Raw genomic sequence first — 15,828 nt, 5'->3', positions numbered from 1 at the left:
CATTCATTCACCTACCCCACCTTCACCCCACCCACATTCATTCGGAAGTATGGTCTGTGTCAAACCTTCTGAGTACACCTGTTACCACAAAGCATCTTTTTATTAACATTTTTTACACATGTATAATGCGCTACTTCATGTATCTACCACAGGCACTATCAGAATATGTTTCAGAATACAATATACACCCGTGTGTACGTGGTGTGGAGACTTAGGCGATCCTAGAAACCCGTGCTATTTTCCCGGGCTATTTTAGCCCTTTCATATGTAATTGGCCGCCAAAACGTCAATATTATCGATATTTCATTGTATTCTGATATAAACATATTCTGATACATATCTCAGGAAACAAGTGCTTGTGGTATCTACCTACCGCCTGCATGAAGTTTAATACAATGTATAATCACTATTTATACGCAGTGACTCACTGGATAGTAATTTTCAGTATTCATTTTTTCACATGGTGAGATTGTTTTGGAATTTTCAGATATTGTTTGTAAATGTCTGTGTCTTATGATACAAATTTAAACACCAGAAGCTGATAAAATGTATTTAGCCTAAAGCCCCCGTAGTCAATTTGGTTTATTACTATATTAGCTATTATTACGCATCTAGCAAGCGCTTGACCTTGTAGGTGAGGTCAACCTGACTCTTGTAATGACGTCATACAGTCGTCATTGTCACATGACACAACTTTCATCTCATTTCCGATACACCGATCGCTTGTACTGTCAACACGAACAAGATGACATCGCAATCGGTTTACCACCAAATCAGCGAAGAATTTCTAATTTGTCACATATGTTTTGAAGTGTTCACCAAACCGAAAGTACTACCATGCCTTCACACATTTTGCGAAGTGTGTCTGATGCGGGTTGTGCCGAAGAGAAGCAAAACAATCCCTTGCCCGATGTGCCGTTGCGAGACATTGTTACCGGAAAATGGTGTGATGGGCTTGAAAGATAATTTTTTCATTCTCAATCTCTCCGACGCTTTCACTCAGAAAGAAGATAGCTCGAACCGCAAGGCGTACTGCACGGTGTGCCCTGGATCAGATCCCGCTGAAGCGACGTCCAGATGTCTAGAGTGCGTCGATTTCCTCTGTGACAACTGTGCAGCAACGCACGATCATCGCATCGCCCGATTCACTCGCCGCCATCGCGTCATCTCATTATCGGAGAGTAGTCAAACCACACAGAGAAAAGCTAAGTATGAAGAACCGTGTTCGAAACACGACACAGAAACGTTGCGATTTTTCTGTGAGACATGCGACACGCCCATTTGCCGAGACTGTATCCTGATCGAACACAAAGACCATACACATACGTATCTGAAAGATGAAGTGACTAAACATAAGAACGTGATAGACGGCCTAATGAAAGATGTGAGTGAAAAGATATCCGCTTTTCAGGATGCCTGCGATACAGTCGAGGAAGTCGAAGCTAATCTGATTGCAAATAGAGGCCAAGCTGAATACATTATCTCCAAAACGGTTGAAGACTTCATGCTTTCTATTAAGAAACAAGAAGAGGAGCTGGTAAAGAAATTAGAAAGAATCTGCACGAGTCGTTTGAAACATCTAGCGGCTCATAAAGATAGTCTGAAGTCTGGGTTGGAGAATCTGACTGATGCATTCGACTTCACTGAGAAGGCACTGCACCATGGTAGTGATGCAGAGATCCTGTCGATCAAGGATCAAGTGGTTGATAGGTTGCAGGGAATATCACAAGTGTCTCCACAACAAGACGTAACACTTGAAAGATTAAGTCATCTCTACTTCATCGCCAATGAGAATTTGCAAAATCCCAAGCAACATCCACTTGGAGAGATAAAGTATGAAAGCCGAGAAAACGGGAGCGCATCGGATACCCAATCGGTTTCCTCCCAGGAATCCCCCACAGAAGCCAAAGAAATGGATATGAAGCAAACAGATCAGAAAGTCGCTGAAACAGAGAAGAAAAAGCTTGTGATGGAATTAAATGATAGTACACATGAAGGTGGTGAGTTTGATTGGCCGAGTGGTGTAGCATCAACTGAGGATGGTGAATACCTAGCCGTTACTGACCGTGATAATGACAGAATTCAAATATACAATAAAGATGGCAAGTTTGAGTGCAAGTTTGGATCTCGTGGTAAACGCAATGGCCAATTTGAGCTACCACTTGATGTTGCTATCAGTGAAGAAGAAGAACCATATGTCTTCATCACTGACGAATACAACCATCGCGTCCAGAAGTTCACGCTGTATGGGCAATATGTATTGCATTTCGGAGACAACGGCGTTTTGAAACAACCATATGGGATTGCCATAGACAAGAAGAAGAAACGCATTGTGGTGACTGACATCGGCAAACACCGAATCACCATCCATGATCTGGAGGGTAAGCTCCTGCATACATTTGGATCAAGAGGTGATGAGGATCTGAAGTTCAACGAGCCCCGATATGTTGCTGTAGATAATCTGCATGACCATATCATCATCTCAGATCACTGCAACCACTGTATCAAGATCTACGACATCAGTGGCCAACACATTCGCACCATTGGTTCCTGTGGAACTGGTCCCGGCCAATTCATTGGCCCAACTGGTGTCTGTGTTGATGGCCAAGGCAACATCATTGTGGCTGATTGTGCCGACCGTGTACAGCTGTTTGCACCTAATGGAGACTTCACCCGTCTAATCATCAGTGAAGTTGATGGTGTCAGTGGTCCACTTGGAATGACAGTTGTCCGGGATGGAGTACTGGTAGTTACCAACCTTGGCACCCACAGGGTAAATGCATTCAGATATTCCAACTAAATAGAACTGTCACAAAGATCTCCCGACTGAACACATGAACAAATATCAAGAGTCAAGGTGGACAATACAGGTACTGTACAAACCAACAACACTAAGCAATCCCATCACTCCTCTCCATCATCAGTACATGCCCAAATATGGAAAAAGATGATTCAATAATCTGATGTTCTCATTATCAAGTCAGCGCCCAAGACAAATCTGAATGGTTCCACTACGTGATAATAGTGATAAGAATGAGTCAAAGTATGAAGGTCTAAGACTGCTATTGAGAACTAATGATGAAGTCAAAAATCTCAATCACAGCGACACCCAACATTTAGAGTAATGTGTAAGTTTTACCCATATCCTCTCACTTATCAGTATTGTCACACATTTTGTCAGCAATGAATGCATTCCCTGATTGATAACAGTAGCGGTGTCATTGATACAAACATGTAAGTAATTGTACTTACAGTTTGGCTGTCTCATCTAAATATGAGTAGGAAAGTATTCGTCACTCACGACAGAGATTTCATATGCCTGATTAATGAAATTCTACAAATTCCAAACATGTGTTATGACTCATAAATAGCATATATTGAAATGTTTTAGGCAGATTGCTATAATGTGATGTATTGTCAAGATAGGTTATAGTTAGCAAAAATGTACATAAAGATTACCAACTCACTGAATGTACATCAATATATTTGATAGCATACTTTCAAAAGTAGCTGTTATCTACATTGTGTCATGGTGGTTGATACATAGTTACATCAAGTCTATGCATAGCTACATTGTATCATGGTGGTTTATATAGCTATATTGTATCATAACAGTTGATACCGGTACATAGCTACATTTTATCAAAATAGTTGATACATAGCTATACCAACATAGTCAATACATACAAAAATGTAGCTACATTGTATCATAATAGTTGATACTTAGCTACATCAACATTGTCAATACATAGCTACATTATATCAATATAGTTGATACAAAGCTATACACAGTCCATATGCATTTGCATCAACATATAGTTAATCCATAGCTACATTGTGTCATGATGGTTGATGCATAGCTACAGCAATAGAGTCAATACCTAGCTACATTATATCAAAGTAGTAGTAGATACGTACAATGTAGCTACAGCAACATAGTTAGTATGTAGCTACATTGTACCAAAATAGTTGGTACATAGCTACATCAAAGTAGTTAGTACATATTAAACATAGCAACATTGTATCAATATAGTTGATACTATGCATTGCTACCACTATCAAGTCAATACATAGATATACTTAACATCAACATAGTTGATGTATAGATACCATGAAGTCAGTGCATTTTAGCTACATTATATCATGATGGTTGATATTGAACATAGTGAATATGTAGCTACACTGTATCAAGATAATTGATACATTAATTGCTACCTTATATCATCAGTTGATACATCCCAAGATGGTCAATATGTATCTATCATTTATCAGAATAGCTGATACATTGCTACATTGTATCAAAATAGTTGAGTACATGGACACATTGTATTAAAATAGTTTGAATACTAGGCTACATTGTAGCAAAATAGCTGGTTATATGGCTACATTGTATCAAAATAGCTGATACATGGCTACACTGTACATAGCAAAGTAGCCAGTTGATATTTTCATCACTACATCAAGAAATTGCAGATTGCAATATGATAAAAAAAAAATCAATTCCAAATGATTTTCATGTGAACTGTGATGACAATTGAGACATTACTTGTCGTCATAGTAATAATGCCATAAAGATATGGTATTTCCTGTCTAATCAGAGAACTAAAGAAATAGAAAATTGATTATATTCATGAATCACTATTTAGGATGACAAATATTTGCAAGTTTAGAATCGGAAATAAAAATTGACATAATTTCTAAAATTAAATCAATCAATACTATTTTGTATTTTAGTATTATAATTAAATCTATAGTTAGATTAGATTCCTCAAGGATGTATTAGTTGATAGAATATAGATGATTTAATCACCTATACCATGTCCTGACGTGACTTTATAGTGAGGTAGTGTAAAATTAGAAATAATAACATTTCATATGCTAATTTTATTCTTGCAAAGCAGCGGTTGAAATTCACATCTCCATACAGTATGAAATAATTCTGTTCCTTAATCAGTCTTCAATATATCCAAATCAGTGTAGTCATGAATAGAAATAATACAGGAGGATTGAAATGAGAGTGACCTGAAGTCACAAGAATAATTGAAATGCAACGGAATAGATTTAAGAGTCTACTGCATAAATTATCAAGCAGTTGACAACATCTCAGAATATATTAGTGCTTGGTGCATGAATTATCCAAATCGAGAACGGAGAAAAGAGAAAATGACAGATTTTGTGTACTGAAATTGACCAGACTAGACGTATCGGATAGAGTAAAGAGAATGTGTATATAGATTATTTTCGTAAATCAGAGTTTGACCCCGATGTATTATTTTATAAAGTGATAGATAAAGATATGGTCCTCATCTTAGAATCTGATTATCGACTGAGGCCATGAAAAGGGAAAAAAATGAATCACCCAGTAGAAACATAGATAGTAGTGTTTTATGCTGTTTCTTGAATGTCTTGACAATTTCCATAACAAAACTAACAATGTCTGTGATTTTGAAATCATATTTTAATTTTTTTGCATACTGAAATAATCTCAAGTAATTTCAGTATTGCGATCAGGTTATAGTTCTGCATATGAGAGATGTATTCACAGAATAACATTCAAGTAAATTGAATTCAATTAGTGTTCGCTCACGTAGAAATGCCTTATGATACAGGCTGTACTAGATTGTGCAATGTGACGTTGATGTATTTAGTAAATCCAATTGTGTAGGTGTTTGTTTTATTTTTGTATTCAAAGATGTTATTTAATGCAAAAGACACACAAGCTTCAGGTTTGCTTTTAGATGAATAACAGAAAAATATTTTATGCCAGTGTTATCTTCTTAAAGTACATACAAGATCTTAGAAAAAAAATCATGTATTTTACTGGCTGTTAACAGTATAGTTGATAAAATCAACTATGAAAATTTTAGTGTTGAGCACAATTTTATTAAATTTTCAGCAGTATATTGTATTTACATAATATTTGAACTCTTTGCAGTTTGTAATTATTTACAATGTATGTGTCAGTTGCTATGACTTAACCAATTCAGCCTGTTATGTTTGATTTTTTGTTTTCGATCCAAAGATTTTCAAATGATTGCTGTATTGAGGAGGTGACAGTAGTAATTGGTAACACATAAATGATGCCATAATATCAAATGAGAATTCCTACAAGTTAACATAAGAAATATTGAAATCCATGAACATTTGACCTCTGACCTTTTTCGTACAATGGGCTTGATTGACAGGTCTTTTTATCAGTGTGTTACTATCAATTAGAAATGTTATTATTTTCATGGTATGATAAGATGATTTACATGTACACAATGGCTGACTTATGTTTTGAATTACCTGCCTTTTTTTTCCCCCGTCGAAATTTTATTACTGCAACATTATCACAAACCGTTGTCCTCTTTGAAAGCTGTATAAGCTGTAACTGGGATTTCAATTTTTTGATCAGACAGTGAACAATATATTCACATAGAATTGTTAAAAATACTAATGATCAGACACGTACTGTACACATTAATTGGGAATCAGTTGAATACATATGTTGTACAATAACAGGTTGAAATCGTGATTGCATTGGGAGCCATTGGGGACCTGATTTTTTTTTGGTGCGGAATACAAGTATACAGAAACGTCAGTACATGTATACGATGGAGGAATAAGACATATGAATATCATTAATTCTGAAGGCTTTTGTAGAAATTATTGTTAAATGATATTTATCTTATAACGTCACTATAAATTATCCTTTGTGAATAATTTTAAAAAATTTGTATTTTTTGCATGTGAAATAGTGACCATAATGTATTCAAACTAGACGCTATCTTTTGAAAAGGTTGTGATGATCACCAAGATCATGAGGATGTCAAGTCAGGATTTTGGCTAATACTGTTATGTAGTCATATGAGATTTGATTTCATGGTCATGTGAGATTTCACTTGTCATTCAATATAGCTTATAAAAATCACTGAAATATGGGGGAGAAAAAAAACAAACCCCAACTTTACAAGTCTGGTCAATATGTAATAGACTCATACCACAACTACTACCAAAATTAAGACAGTATAGCATTTGGCAACATGGTGTTTTCCCGTCTAAGTAAACAATTTTTGTTACAAAATACATTAACAAAATACGGACACTGAGAGCCAAACACACTTAAAATAATACATATTATCTCACTGAGAACATGGTTTTAATTTGAATTAGTGTTTGAACTTTCAGTGTCTCAACTGATCAATGTTGATTCATGTTCACAGTGAGATAAATGTTTTATTTTACCGTCATGCTTGCACACTGTCAGTGTCTGTATATCTCTGTAATTGGTAACTAAAAGCTGTGTGTTAGATGCAAAAAACACCGTGCCGATTATTTGAAATTCTATACTCTCTTAGTTTTGGTAGTATCAAACCTAACACAGTAAATGTTAGAAGTGATACTTCATAGATGCCACAGGCAAGACATTTCAACATTTTAGGGAAGTGATATAGATATTTAAGTGTAAGTTTTAGCTTTCTTAGTTTAACATGACAAACTACAATGACAATTACTATTTGCATGGAATTCTTACATTACAGTGTTATATTGTCATACATGTGTACTTGTTTTGTGAAATGTCATGAAATATATTTTGTGACCTTGTGATCATAAAATACACCTACTGTAGTAATAAGCATGAGATTATAAAGATATTTGTCGTAATTGGTCACATTTGGTACTACAATGGGAGATGAACAATCAGCAAGCTGACACAGACACAGGCTAAAGCAATCTGATTAAAATCTGATGTGTTGAAAGTGGCTAGATGGCTTTATTATTTACCTTTATTTCCATCATTTTGTGTCGTTTGTTTTGTTCCATGTGATCGCCGCCTTCCCACACTGACCCTGTGTAATAGAAAATCTTGTTTGGATCTTGCGCTTTTGAGTAGCCAATCAGGATGAGCGTTATGTTGGCAGCTGTGCACATTGGAGAAATTGAAAAAATGAAAAACAAACATACACACAGAATATTGCATTGACAACACAACCTGTCAGTGGCGGTGCCATCTCTCTGAACGATTTTGAAAGAAGTGTGCTGATTAGTTGAAGAAACCTTTCAAGATCCTTGAGATTCAAACAAGATTTTCTATTAAACAGGGTCAGATGTGGGAAGGCGCCGATCACCTGGAACAAAACAAACGACACAAAACGATGGGAATAGAGGTAAATAAAGACATCTAGCTGCTTTCACCACATCAGATTTTAATCAGATTGAGGCTAAAGGTACTATTATTGCAAGATGTTGATATAAGCTATCAAATGAATATTAATATAAATACACTCTCAGTAGTGTGGTGTCTCTGATAGTAAATTTTCTCAAGTGGCTGAACATTCAGTGTTTATGTTAACTTGATTACAGGGTGATTATATCCACATCACCATGGTACTGCTAGCAGCTGCAATCACCCACTTTTGTAATCAGCCACATGCAACAACAATAGCTTTAGTTTGTGTCTGTCCTAGTTTGCAAATATTCCATAAAAAACTTGTGCTTATAAACAATGTGGTAGGTCACAAGATCAAGAAACAACAATTACATTTCACATTATTTTGAAAAAATGTGCAATTCCTGAAATAATTCTAGACCATGTCTTTGTTTTTTAAATGAACGTGCAATTCTCTGAAATAATTATTTTACCATGCCTGTGTATTTTGAAATACTAAATGTGTGTTCATTCTGTCACCTTTATTAGGACAAGTTTCACACACTGACATGTAGCATTGAATTTTTATTGGACTTTTAAAGTGGCCATAAGGATGAGGGTTTGGTATTTACATCGGACATTTAATTTATAAATCAATTTTATCATGGCTTCCTACTTGAAAAATCAATGTGAATGAATATATGCCAAGTCTGTGTTTGTAGCTCGATACATTGCAAAAACATAATAAATGTGTACAATGTTTTTTATTGTATGTACAATAACAAACTTTTGACACATTTTTAGCTTTTTGAAATGTATTGAGTTTCAAACACAAACTTGGTCTTTGTTGTTTCACATCGATTTTCCAAGTAGGAAGCCATAATAAAATTGGTTTGTAAAATAAAATCACAAAAATATATACCAAATCCTCATCGTTATGGCCACTTTAATGTGCAAGCAGTGAACTTGCAATATGGTTATTAAAGGATGGACAAGAAGAAAGTCAAGTTCACTACAATAGAGTAAACAAAATAGTTGGATTGCATGAACTGTATGCAGTACTGGAATCTGTAAGGTATACCACGTGGGGGCGCTGTCACTCATTGGCCTACCCCTCTCTCTGAAGAGAAGTCAATGAGGGTGTAACAATATGGTGTATGTTACAGTCTAACAATGCTGTGCCACTATCTCAAATAAATAATATCTGTTGCCATGACATTCCATAAATGTTTAGCTGACTATAGTGACTTTCCATACTTACATGCAGTATCGACATTCCCATACATGGATATTGTCATTTTGTGTTATTTACATCTGTGTACATTTCATATTCTAGCAACCATGTTGTCAGTTTTGAGTAAGAATATTTGTATGTGTTGTATATTTCTCATGACAATCAAAGTATTTACTAGCCAATTTCATGTGAGAATATTTTTGAAATGTACATTTCTTGTAGTATAGCTGTTGTCAATTTCAAGTGACTTTGTAAGTGTACATTTCTTGTAGTATAGCTGTTGTCAATTTCAAGTGACTTTGTAAGTGTACATTTCTTTGTAGTATAGCTGTTGTCAATTTCAAGTGACTTTGTAAGTGTACATTTCTTTGTAGTATAGCTGTTGTCAATTTCAAGTGACTTTGTAAGTGTACATGTCTTTGTAGTATAGCTGTTGTCAATTTCAAGTGACTTTGTAAGTGTACATTTCTTTGTAGTATAGCTATTGTCAATTTCAAGTGACTTTGTAAGTGTACATTTCCTGCCGCAATTGTCATATAATTTATTTTTATGTTATCTTAATGAGATGTGTATATTTCTATCCAACAAAATCATATTGTTGGATTGTCAGTTTGTGCACATTTCCTGCCATAATAGTATATATTTTCAACTTTCAAGTCAACTAATTTTTAAGTTATATTTTTAGTCCTTGCATCAGTGATGCTATACATACGGTACTTCAATCATTTTATTGAGATCAGAGTGTTTAACTTATGCAGCTGTTGTGCAATTTGTATTTGTTGTGATACTTTTAGCATGTTCATATTTACACAAAGGCAAGAATGGAAGTCACATGCAGACATTAAGCTCATGATGACCATGGCCGCTACAACTCTCTATACGAAATCATGAAAGACATATTTCACGCAACTTGACTTCATCAGAAATAGTGACAAAAACTTGGGAGATGTAAATTCTTCAGTTTGTACCCCAAATGTCTCACTTAGCGTTAAAGGAGCATGTCGCCTATTTAGTGTATCACTTTGTAATCTATATTTAGTCGAGGGTGTTTCTTCCATTTTGCATATGCATGAGATAATTAGCATTCAGAGTGTATTCAAATTAGATGAGTAGCTATCTGTCAGCAGATGTGAAGTACTTTATAAGGTTCTTCCTGATTGGTTAGGAAACAAGCCCATCTGTTGGCTGTATTGCTAATGAGTGATAAAGTATACTTATGTTTTCTACTCAGTGGCAACCTTGTAATTAGCTTCACATTGACCCCTGTAAGTAGCATACAGTTATTCTGGAGGGATTGTCAAGTCAAACAGTAGCTGAATAGTACCTGCATGGACTGCTTGTATGTTGTAAATTATTTGCAACTTGAAGATGAGATTGGCTAACGCCAAAGTTTATTAATGTGTTGAAGGCAATTGTGACCCATGTCATTCGAGTTATACATTAAAGCAAAATAAAATGTCAAAATTGTATCCGATTATGTCTGCACAAGAGAGTGGTCTGGTGATAACAGATTGTTTGCGATTGATCTTTTTTGAATATATGCACTGCACACATGCATTCATGTGCACACAGATGTGTACATACATACATACATACATACATACATACATACATACATACATACATACATACATACATACATTACATACAAACATACACCCACAGATCAAAGATCTGCCCCCACCCCCACTATCCATCAACCCAACCCCCATCAAAACAAACTGATCAGTCCCTAACGGTCAGTGGTTAGATGTGGCAGCAACGGGATGTGGAATGGTGTAATTGGTGGGATGCCAAAACCACAAAATAATGCAAAGCTAGGTAATACATATGGTCAAAGTGAAAATTAATCCAATTTTCTAAAATGTCGTCCTTCTCAAGATTCGATTTTTAGCACAAACTGAACTGATTAGCTTCAGTTGTGCTATAAGCATGGCAAAGTGTCTGTCTATCTATGTGGATGTGTGTGTGTTTGTAAACAACTTAAAGTAAAAAACAAGTGGACCGATTGCTATGATATTTGGTGGGTATATTACCTTGGGTGTCTAGTTGGGAAATTATTCAAATCAAAATGATCTTAGAACCAGCATGTGATTTGGGTAAAAAAATATGATTTTTGGTTTAAAAAACCCTTAAACTCCATAACTATTCAGCAGATCGATCTGATGATTGGTTGGAACATCCGTAAGGGTGTTTAGATTAAGAATTGTTCATGACATGATGATCCCATCAGTGAGATGCAAATTAGGGCTAAAGTGTATCTTATTGGTCAAAAAACTACTGAGCAGATTAGGCTGAAATTTGGTGGGCGAGCAGTCTTAGGGGAGTTTAGATTAAAAATTGTCCATGACATGATGATCCCGTCACTGATATGCATGATAGGTTGAATTATGAAGATATGATGGGGTTAAAAATGTCTTTTTTGTCAAAAATATATAGTTCCCAAACTCAGAGCAGGTCCGGCTGAAATTTAATGGTGATACATCTGGGGATGTGTAAATGAAGCTGTATTCATAACGTGATGATCACTTCAGTGATATGCAAATTAGGTCTAAGAATCTCAATTTTTGGTCAAAAACTTATATCTTGAAACTGCATGGTGAATGTGTTGAAACTTGGTGGGGATGTTTCTGGCGGTATTATTGTGCAATTATTTTTGAAAACATTTTGATACAATTGACCCTAGCAACCATGACCGTGCCCTTAGCAATAGTGAAATGATGATGCATATTACAAAGATAACAACAGGGAATGGGTGTAGGTAAGTAGCTAAAGATTTAAAAATGTATGCAAATATGCCTAGCAACAGGACCACTCCGATAGTAACAGCTAAATGATGGTTTATATTGCAAAGATGAAAAGTGGGAAGGGTAGGCAAGTTAATAAAGATTCAAAAAATGTTTGCAAATATGCCTAGTTACAAGGTCATGTCCAAAGCAACAGCCAAATACAGTTGTGCTACAACTCTATTGGTGCTATTTTTAAAAAGTGGCACCCCTCCTTATTTCTCTGGCTCTCCCCTGTGTAATGTCAAACTATCTCTAAATTGTACAGTTATCCTACAATGCAAGTAACACCAAAATCATAACCTACCAAAATAATAGTATTCAAAATGTAGACCACAGTGATAGATTTATCGTTTTGATTGACGTGCCTTATCACAGTGCCTCAACTGAGTAGCCATTACAAATGTAAAGCGACTACTAGTCAGAATGAAAGAGCAATCTGCAATCCTAACAACCAATAGCAAGCCTTTTCATAGTGTAGATTCAGCTGATAGTAATTAGTATACATGTACTACATATATACATGTACACTGTGGTAACATTTAACTGTTTACACTGTCAACATACTAGACTGTAAGATTAAAGATACGTCGTGCCGTTCCACCCTCACCGGCCTCCTCTTACGGTTGGCCAATGTGTGAGGGCGCCCCTTCACGGCGTGCCTTACAGACTATCAACATATATACTAGCATCGCTTTACTACACTTTTGTTCAACCCGGCCAACAGTACTTAACTTCTTTAATTGTAAGTGTTACTTGTTGATCTTCGCACTCAGCTGATAGATCATGTAACTATATTCGTATCACTTGAACTTTAGGGAATTAGTTCAGACTACAGACAGGTTCATGTTCAAGCCAAAGTCTACACTCGAACCATGGCAAGCACTTAGCATATGCCTCGTTCATTGACTTAACTTGCCCCGAAGTACCTGCTTGCTGCCGGCCAGTTCCAAGTGTAATCTATCTTTATTGTCATTAAAGTCCAAATTTACATAACGCATGTGTGCGGCTGAATAATTAATGTAAACCATATTAAGTCTTCAGGAGGAGTTGCTATGCCCAATATAAAGACTATTCTCAAAAACATTGATAAATAACCAATACGAATTCTAGTTATGTATGAAATGTAGACTGTCGTCTCACATACTCGATCGAGTACGCTTGAAATCTTGTGGTCTGAATCCGATATCCTTGAGAGAATCTGTTGACCTTTCAGTCTAAGTGGGACATGTGACATAGTTAAAATATTGAATTTACTAAAATTATGAATGTTATTTGTGACATAAGTTTTAACATTTAGTTTTATTGCCTTCCACATTTTATCCTCGGTTTTACATAGTAACTTTTTTGTAAACTATAAATTGTCACTTCGCTGGTTTGGGTTTTACTGTGGCATTTTATTAGTCCTGTTTACATGCGATTTCTGTTTCATTCTTACCTTTTACCGAGTTTCATTTTTAAAGTTGCGCTTTCCTATTTTTCAAGATGTTTTACATTTTATTTGTTATCCAGTGATTTTTATTCATTTTAAAATTCTGACGAAGGTCTTTTGTGCCGAATCGAAAGGTAGAAATACAAGGTTTTAAATTCAACCTCATTGGGAGCAAGTTCTTGTCCTTTTATATTGAACTTGTATCTATCTCCTCAAGTTCTATAGTCTCAGTCCCTACGAAGTATGCATTCATTGTTGTTGGACAGATCGTTCATTCAACAAAATCATACTCAGTACCTATTTCAATATACCATTTTCAGCTGTTTCACGTGTAATTGTAATCACACTGGCTCAGTCCCGGCCTCAATATCAGGAACCGAGGTAGACTTTTTCCCACGGCCTTCTGCGCTAAAGTCGTAAGACCATTCCTCCGTCTTTGTTTCCCACTTAATTTGAAAACACCTAACCTGTTCCCTACTAGAGGACTTATATCTACCCATCTTGACTCTAATTACTTTCGCCATCGAAATGTCAAAATTAGATCTGGACCCCACCAGGTTGTCTGACTCAGCTAAATTTCACAAGGTCAGGTGATCTGATATGATCTGACCAACAGGTTGTCAAACACAACCATATTACTTTGCATAGAGTGTATATCGTATACATAACCCTGGCAACTGGCGCTCTTCATAATGTCCTATCCATCTCGACAAAAGTAAACACTCAACCTGTCATTTCCATCAACTGACCCCGAATATGAACTACCACCACACAGACTCCCTCATAGCCCCCGCTATGTATGTTTTTACTTTTAGTTTGGTCTAGTCCAAGTCACTGGCTTCGTCACTTTGTCCAGGGTACGTATTCAGTGGTTTGTTGCAATATTGTCACATGTGAAGCTGGTGGTGGTTGTGGGGTTCCCCTACGCTACGCTCTATTGAATGTTAATAGCCTAAGAAACAGCTGCATTTTCTTAAAGAAGAGACAGACATGTCGGAAGGTACAATACAGGACAGGACAGGATAGGATAGAACAGTACAGTACAGAACAGTGCAGTACAGTACAGTGCAGTACAGTACAGTACAATGTTTCAATGAGCAGGGTCACCCTGTTTTGTAAGCATTACATGTGGGTGGGGTAGGGTAATTGTTTTCTGGTTTATGATGGAAAAGACAGCCATTTCTACAACTATGGCATGATCAGTGTCTGTTTAAACAGGGGTGTTTTTCCTGCTGTCACATCTTACCTATGTCGTCCTCAGTAATACTTTATTTATTTTGAGTAATTTAGTTGTAAATGTACATTACTTTCAATTTTATATTGTACTTTATGTCGCGTTTTTGATATTAGCTGGACTGGTATTACTTGTGGGAAGTTATGCTCTGCTATTTTTCTATAACTTTGATTGGAAATTTTTATACTTACGTTTTCTCGAAGAACTCAGGAATGTCCGACGGTTAGCGTGTCATGACTTGCCGATGCATGTGTGTGAAGATGCTGTTTGTGAAACCACACGTCCACTGTATCAATACCGTACAGTACAACACAGTACAATACAATACAGTACAGTACAGCACAGCACAGCACAGCACTGTACAGCACACTGCAGCACAGCACAGCACAATACAACACAGTACAGCACAGCACAGTACACAGCTGTAGTGCTACACTACACTACACTCATGTCACAGTACAGTACAGTACAGAACAGAACAGAACATAACATAACAGAACAGTACAGTACAGTACAGTACAGTACAGTACAGTACAGTACAGAACAGAACAGAACAGAACAGTAAAGTAGTACATGTACAGTATCTATAGTACAGCATAGCACAATACAACACAGCCAAATACAGTACAGCATATAGTGCAGTACGGTACAGTACAGTACGTCAGTACAAATAAAGAACAAGGGGAAATTCACACTGAATGAAAATCATAAATCAGCTGAATACACAGTCGCAACAATTATTTCAATCAATTTGAAATTTAATTGAGGTATCAGTAAATATATAAGCACATATCTCATTAATAACACAGCATATCAGTGTCACTACCTTAATAGCCAAAGACAATCAGATGTAGAGAACAACACAATGTGGGTATTGTATCGTCTTACTAGGATAGTGTGTACCTGTGACGGAACTCTATTCTGAATGTCAAGTAACAGCAAGTTTAATATTTGTATAGATTCATTACATCAAATAAGTAGTCCATATAAATACACTGGTTGGAAAACTGT

General features: G+C 36.1%; 1 protein-coding gene across 1 annotated transcript; it reads left to right on the top strand.

The window, feature by feature from the left end:
* Positions 1-719: 719 nt before the first annotated feature.
* Positions 720-10,832, top strand: LOC144446749 (uncharacterized). The gene has a single exon (XM_078136575.1). The coding sequence runs from the start codon at positions 746-748 to the stop codon at positions 2,798-2,800; it is 2,055 nt and encodes a 684-aa protein (XP_077992701.1). The 5' UTR covers positions 720-745; the 3' UTR covers positions 2,801-10,832.
* The last annotated feature ends 4,996 nt before the right edge of the window (positions 10,833-15,828 follow it).

Source organism: Glandiceps talaboti, chromosome 15 (genome assembly GCF_964340395.1).
Source record: "Glandiceps talaboti chromosome 15, keGlaTala1.1, whole genome shotgun sequence".
NCBI classification, from domain to species: Eukaryota; Metazoa; Hemichordata; class Enteropneusta; family Spengelidae; genus Glandiceps; species Glandiceps talaboti.
The sequence above is the reverse complement of the archived record's forward strand: the minus strand, read 5'-3'. Positions and strand labels throughout refer to the sequence as shown.

Bases quoted from the DNA above. Each gene is read 5' to 3' on its own strand.
- LOC144446749 (XM_078136575.1), top strand. From the start codon at position 746: ATGACATCGCAATCGGTTTACCACCAAATCAGCGAAGAATTTCTAATT.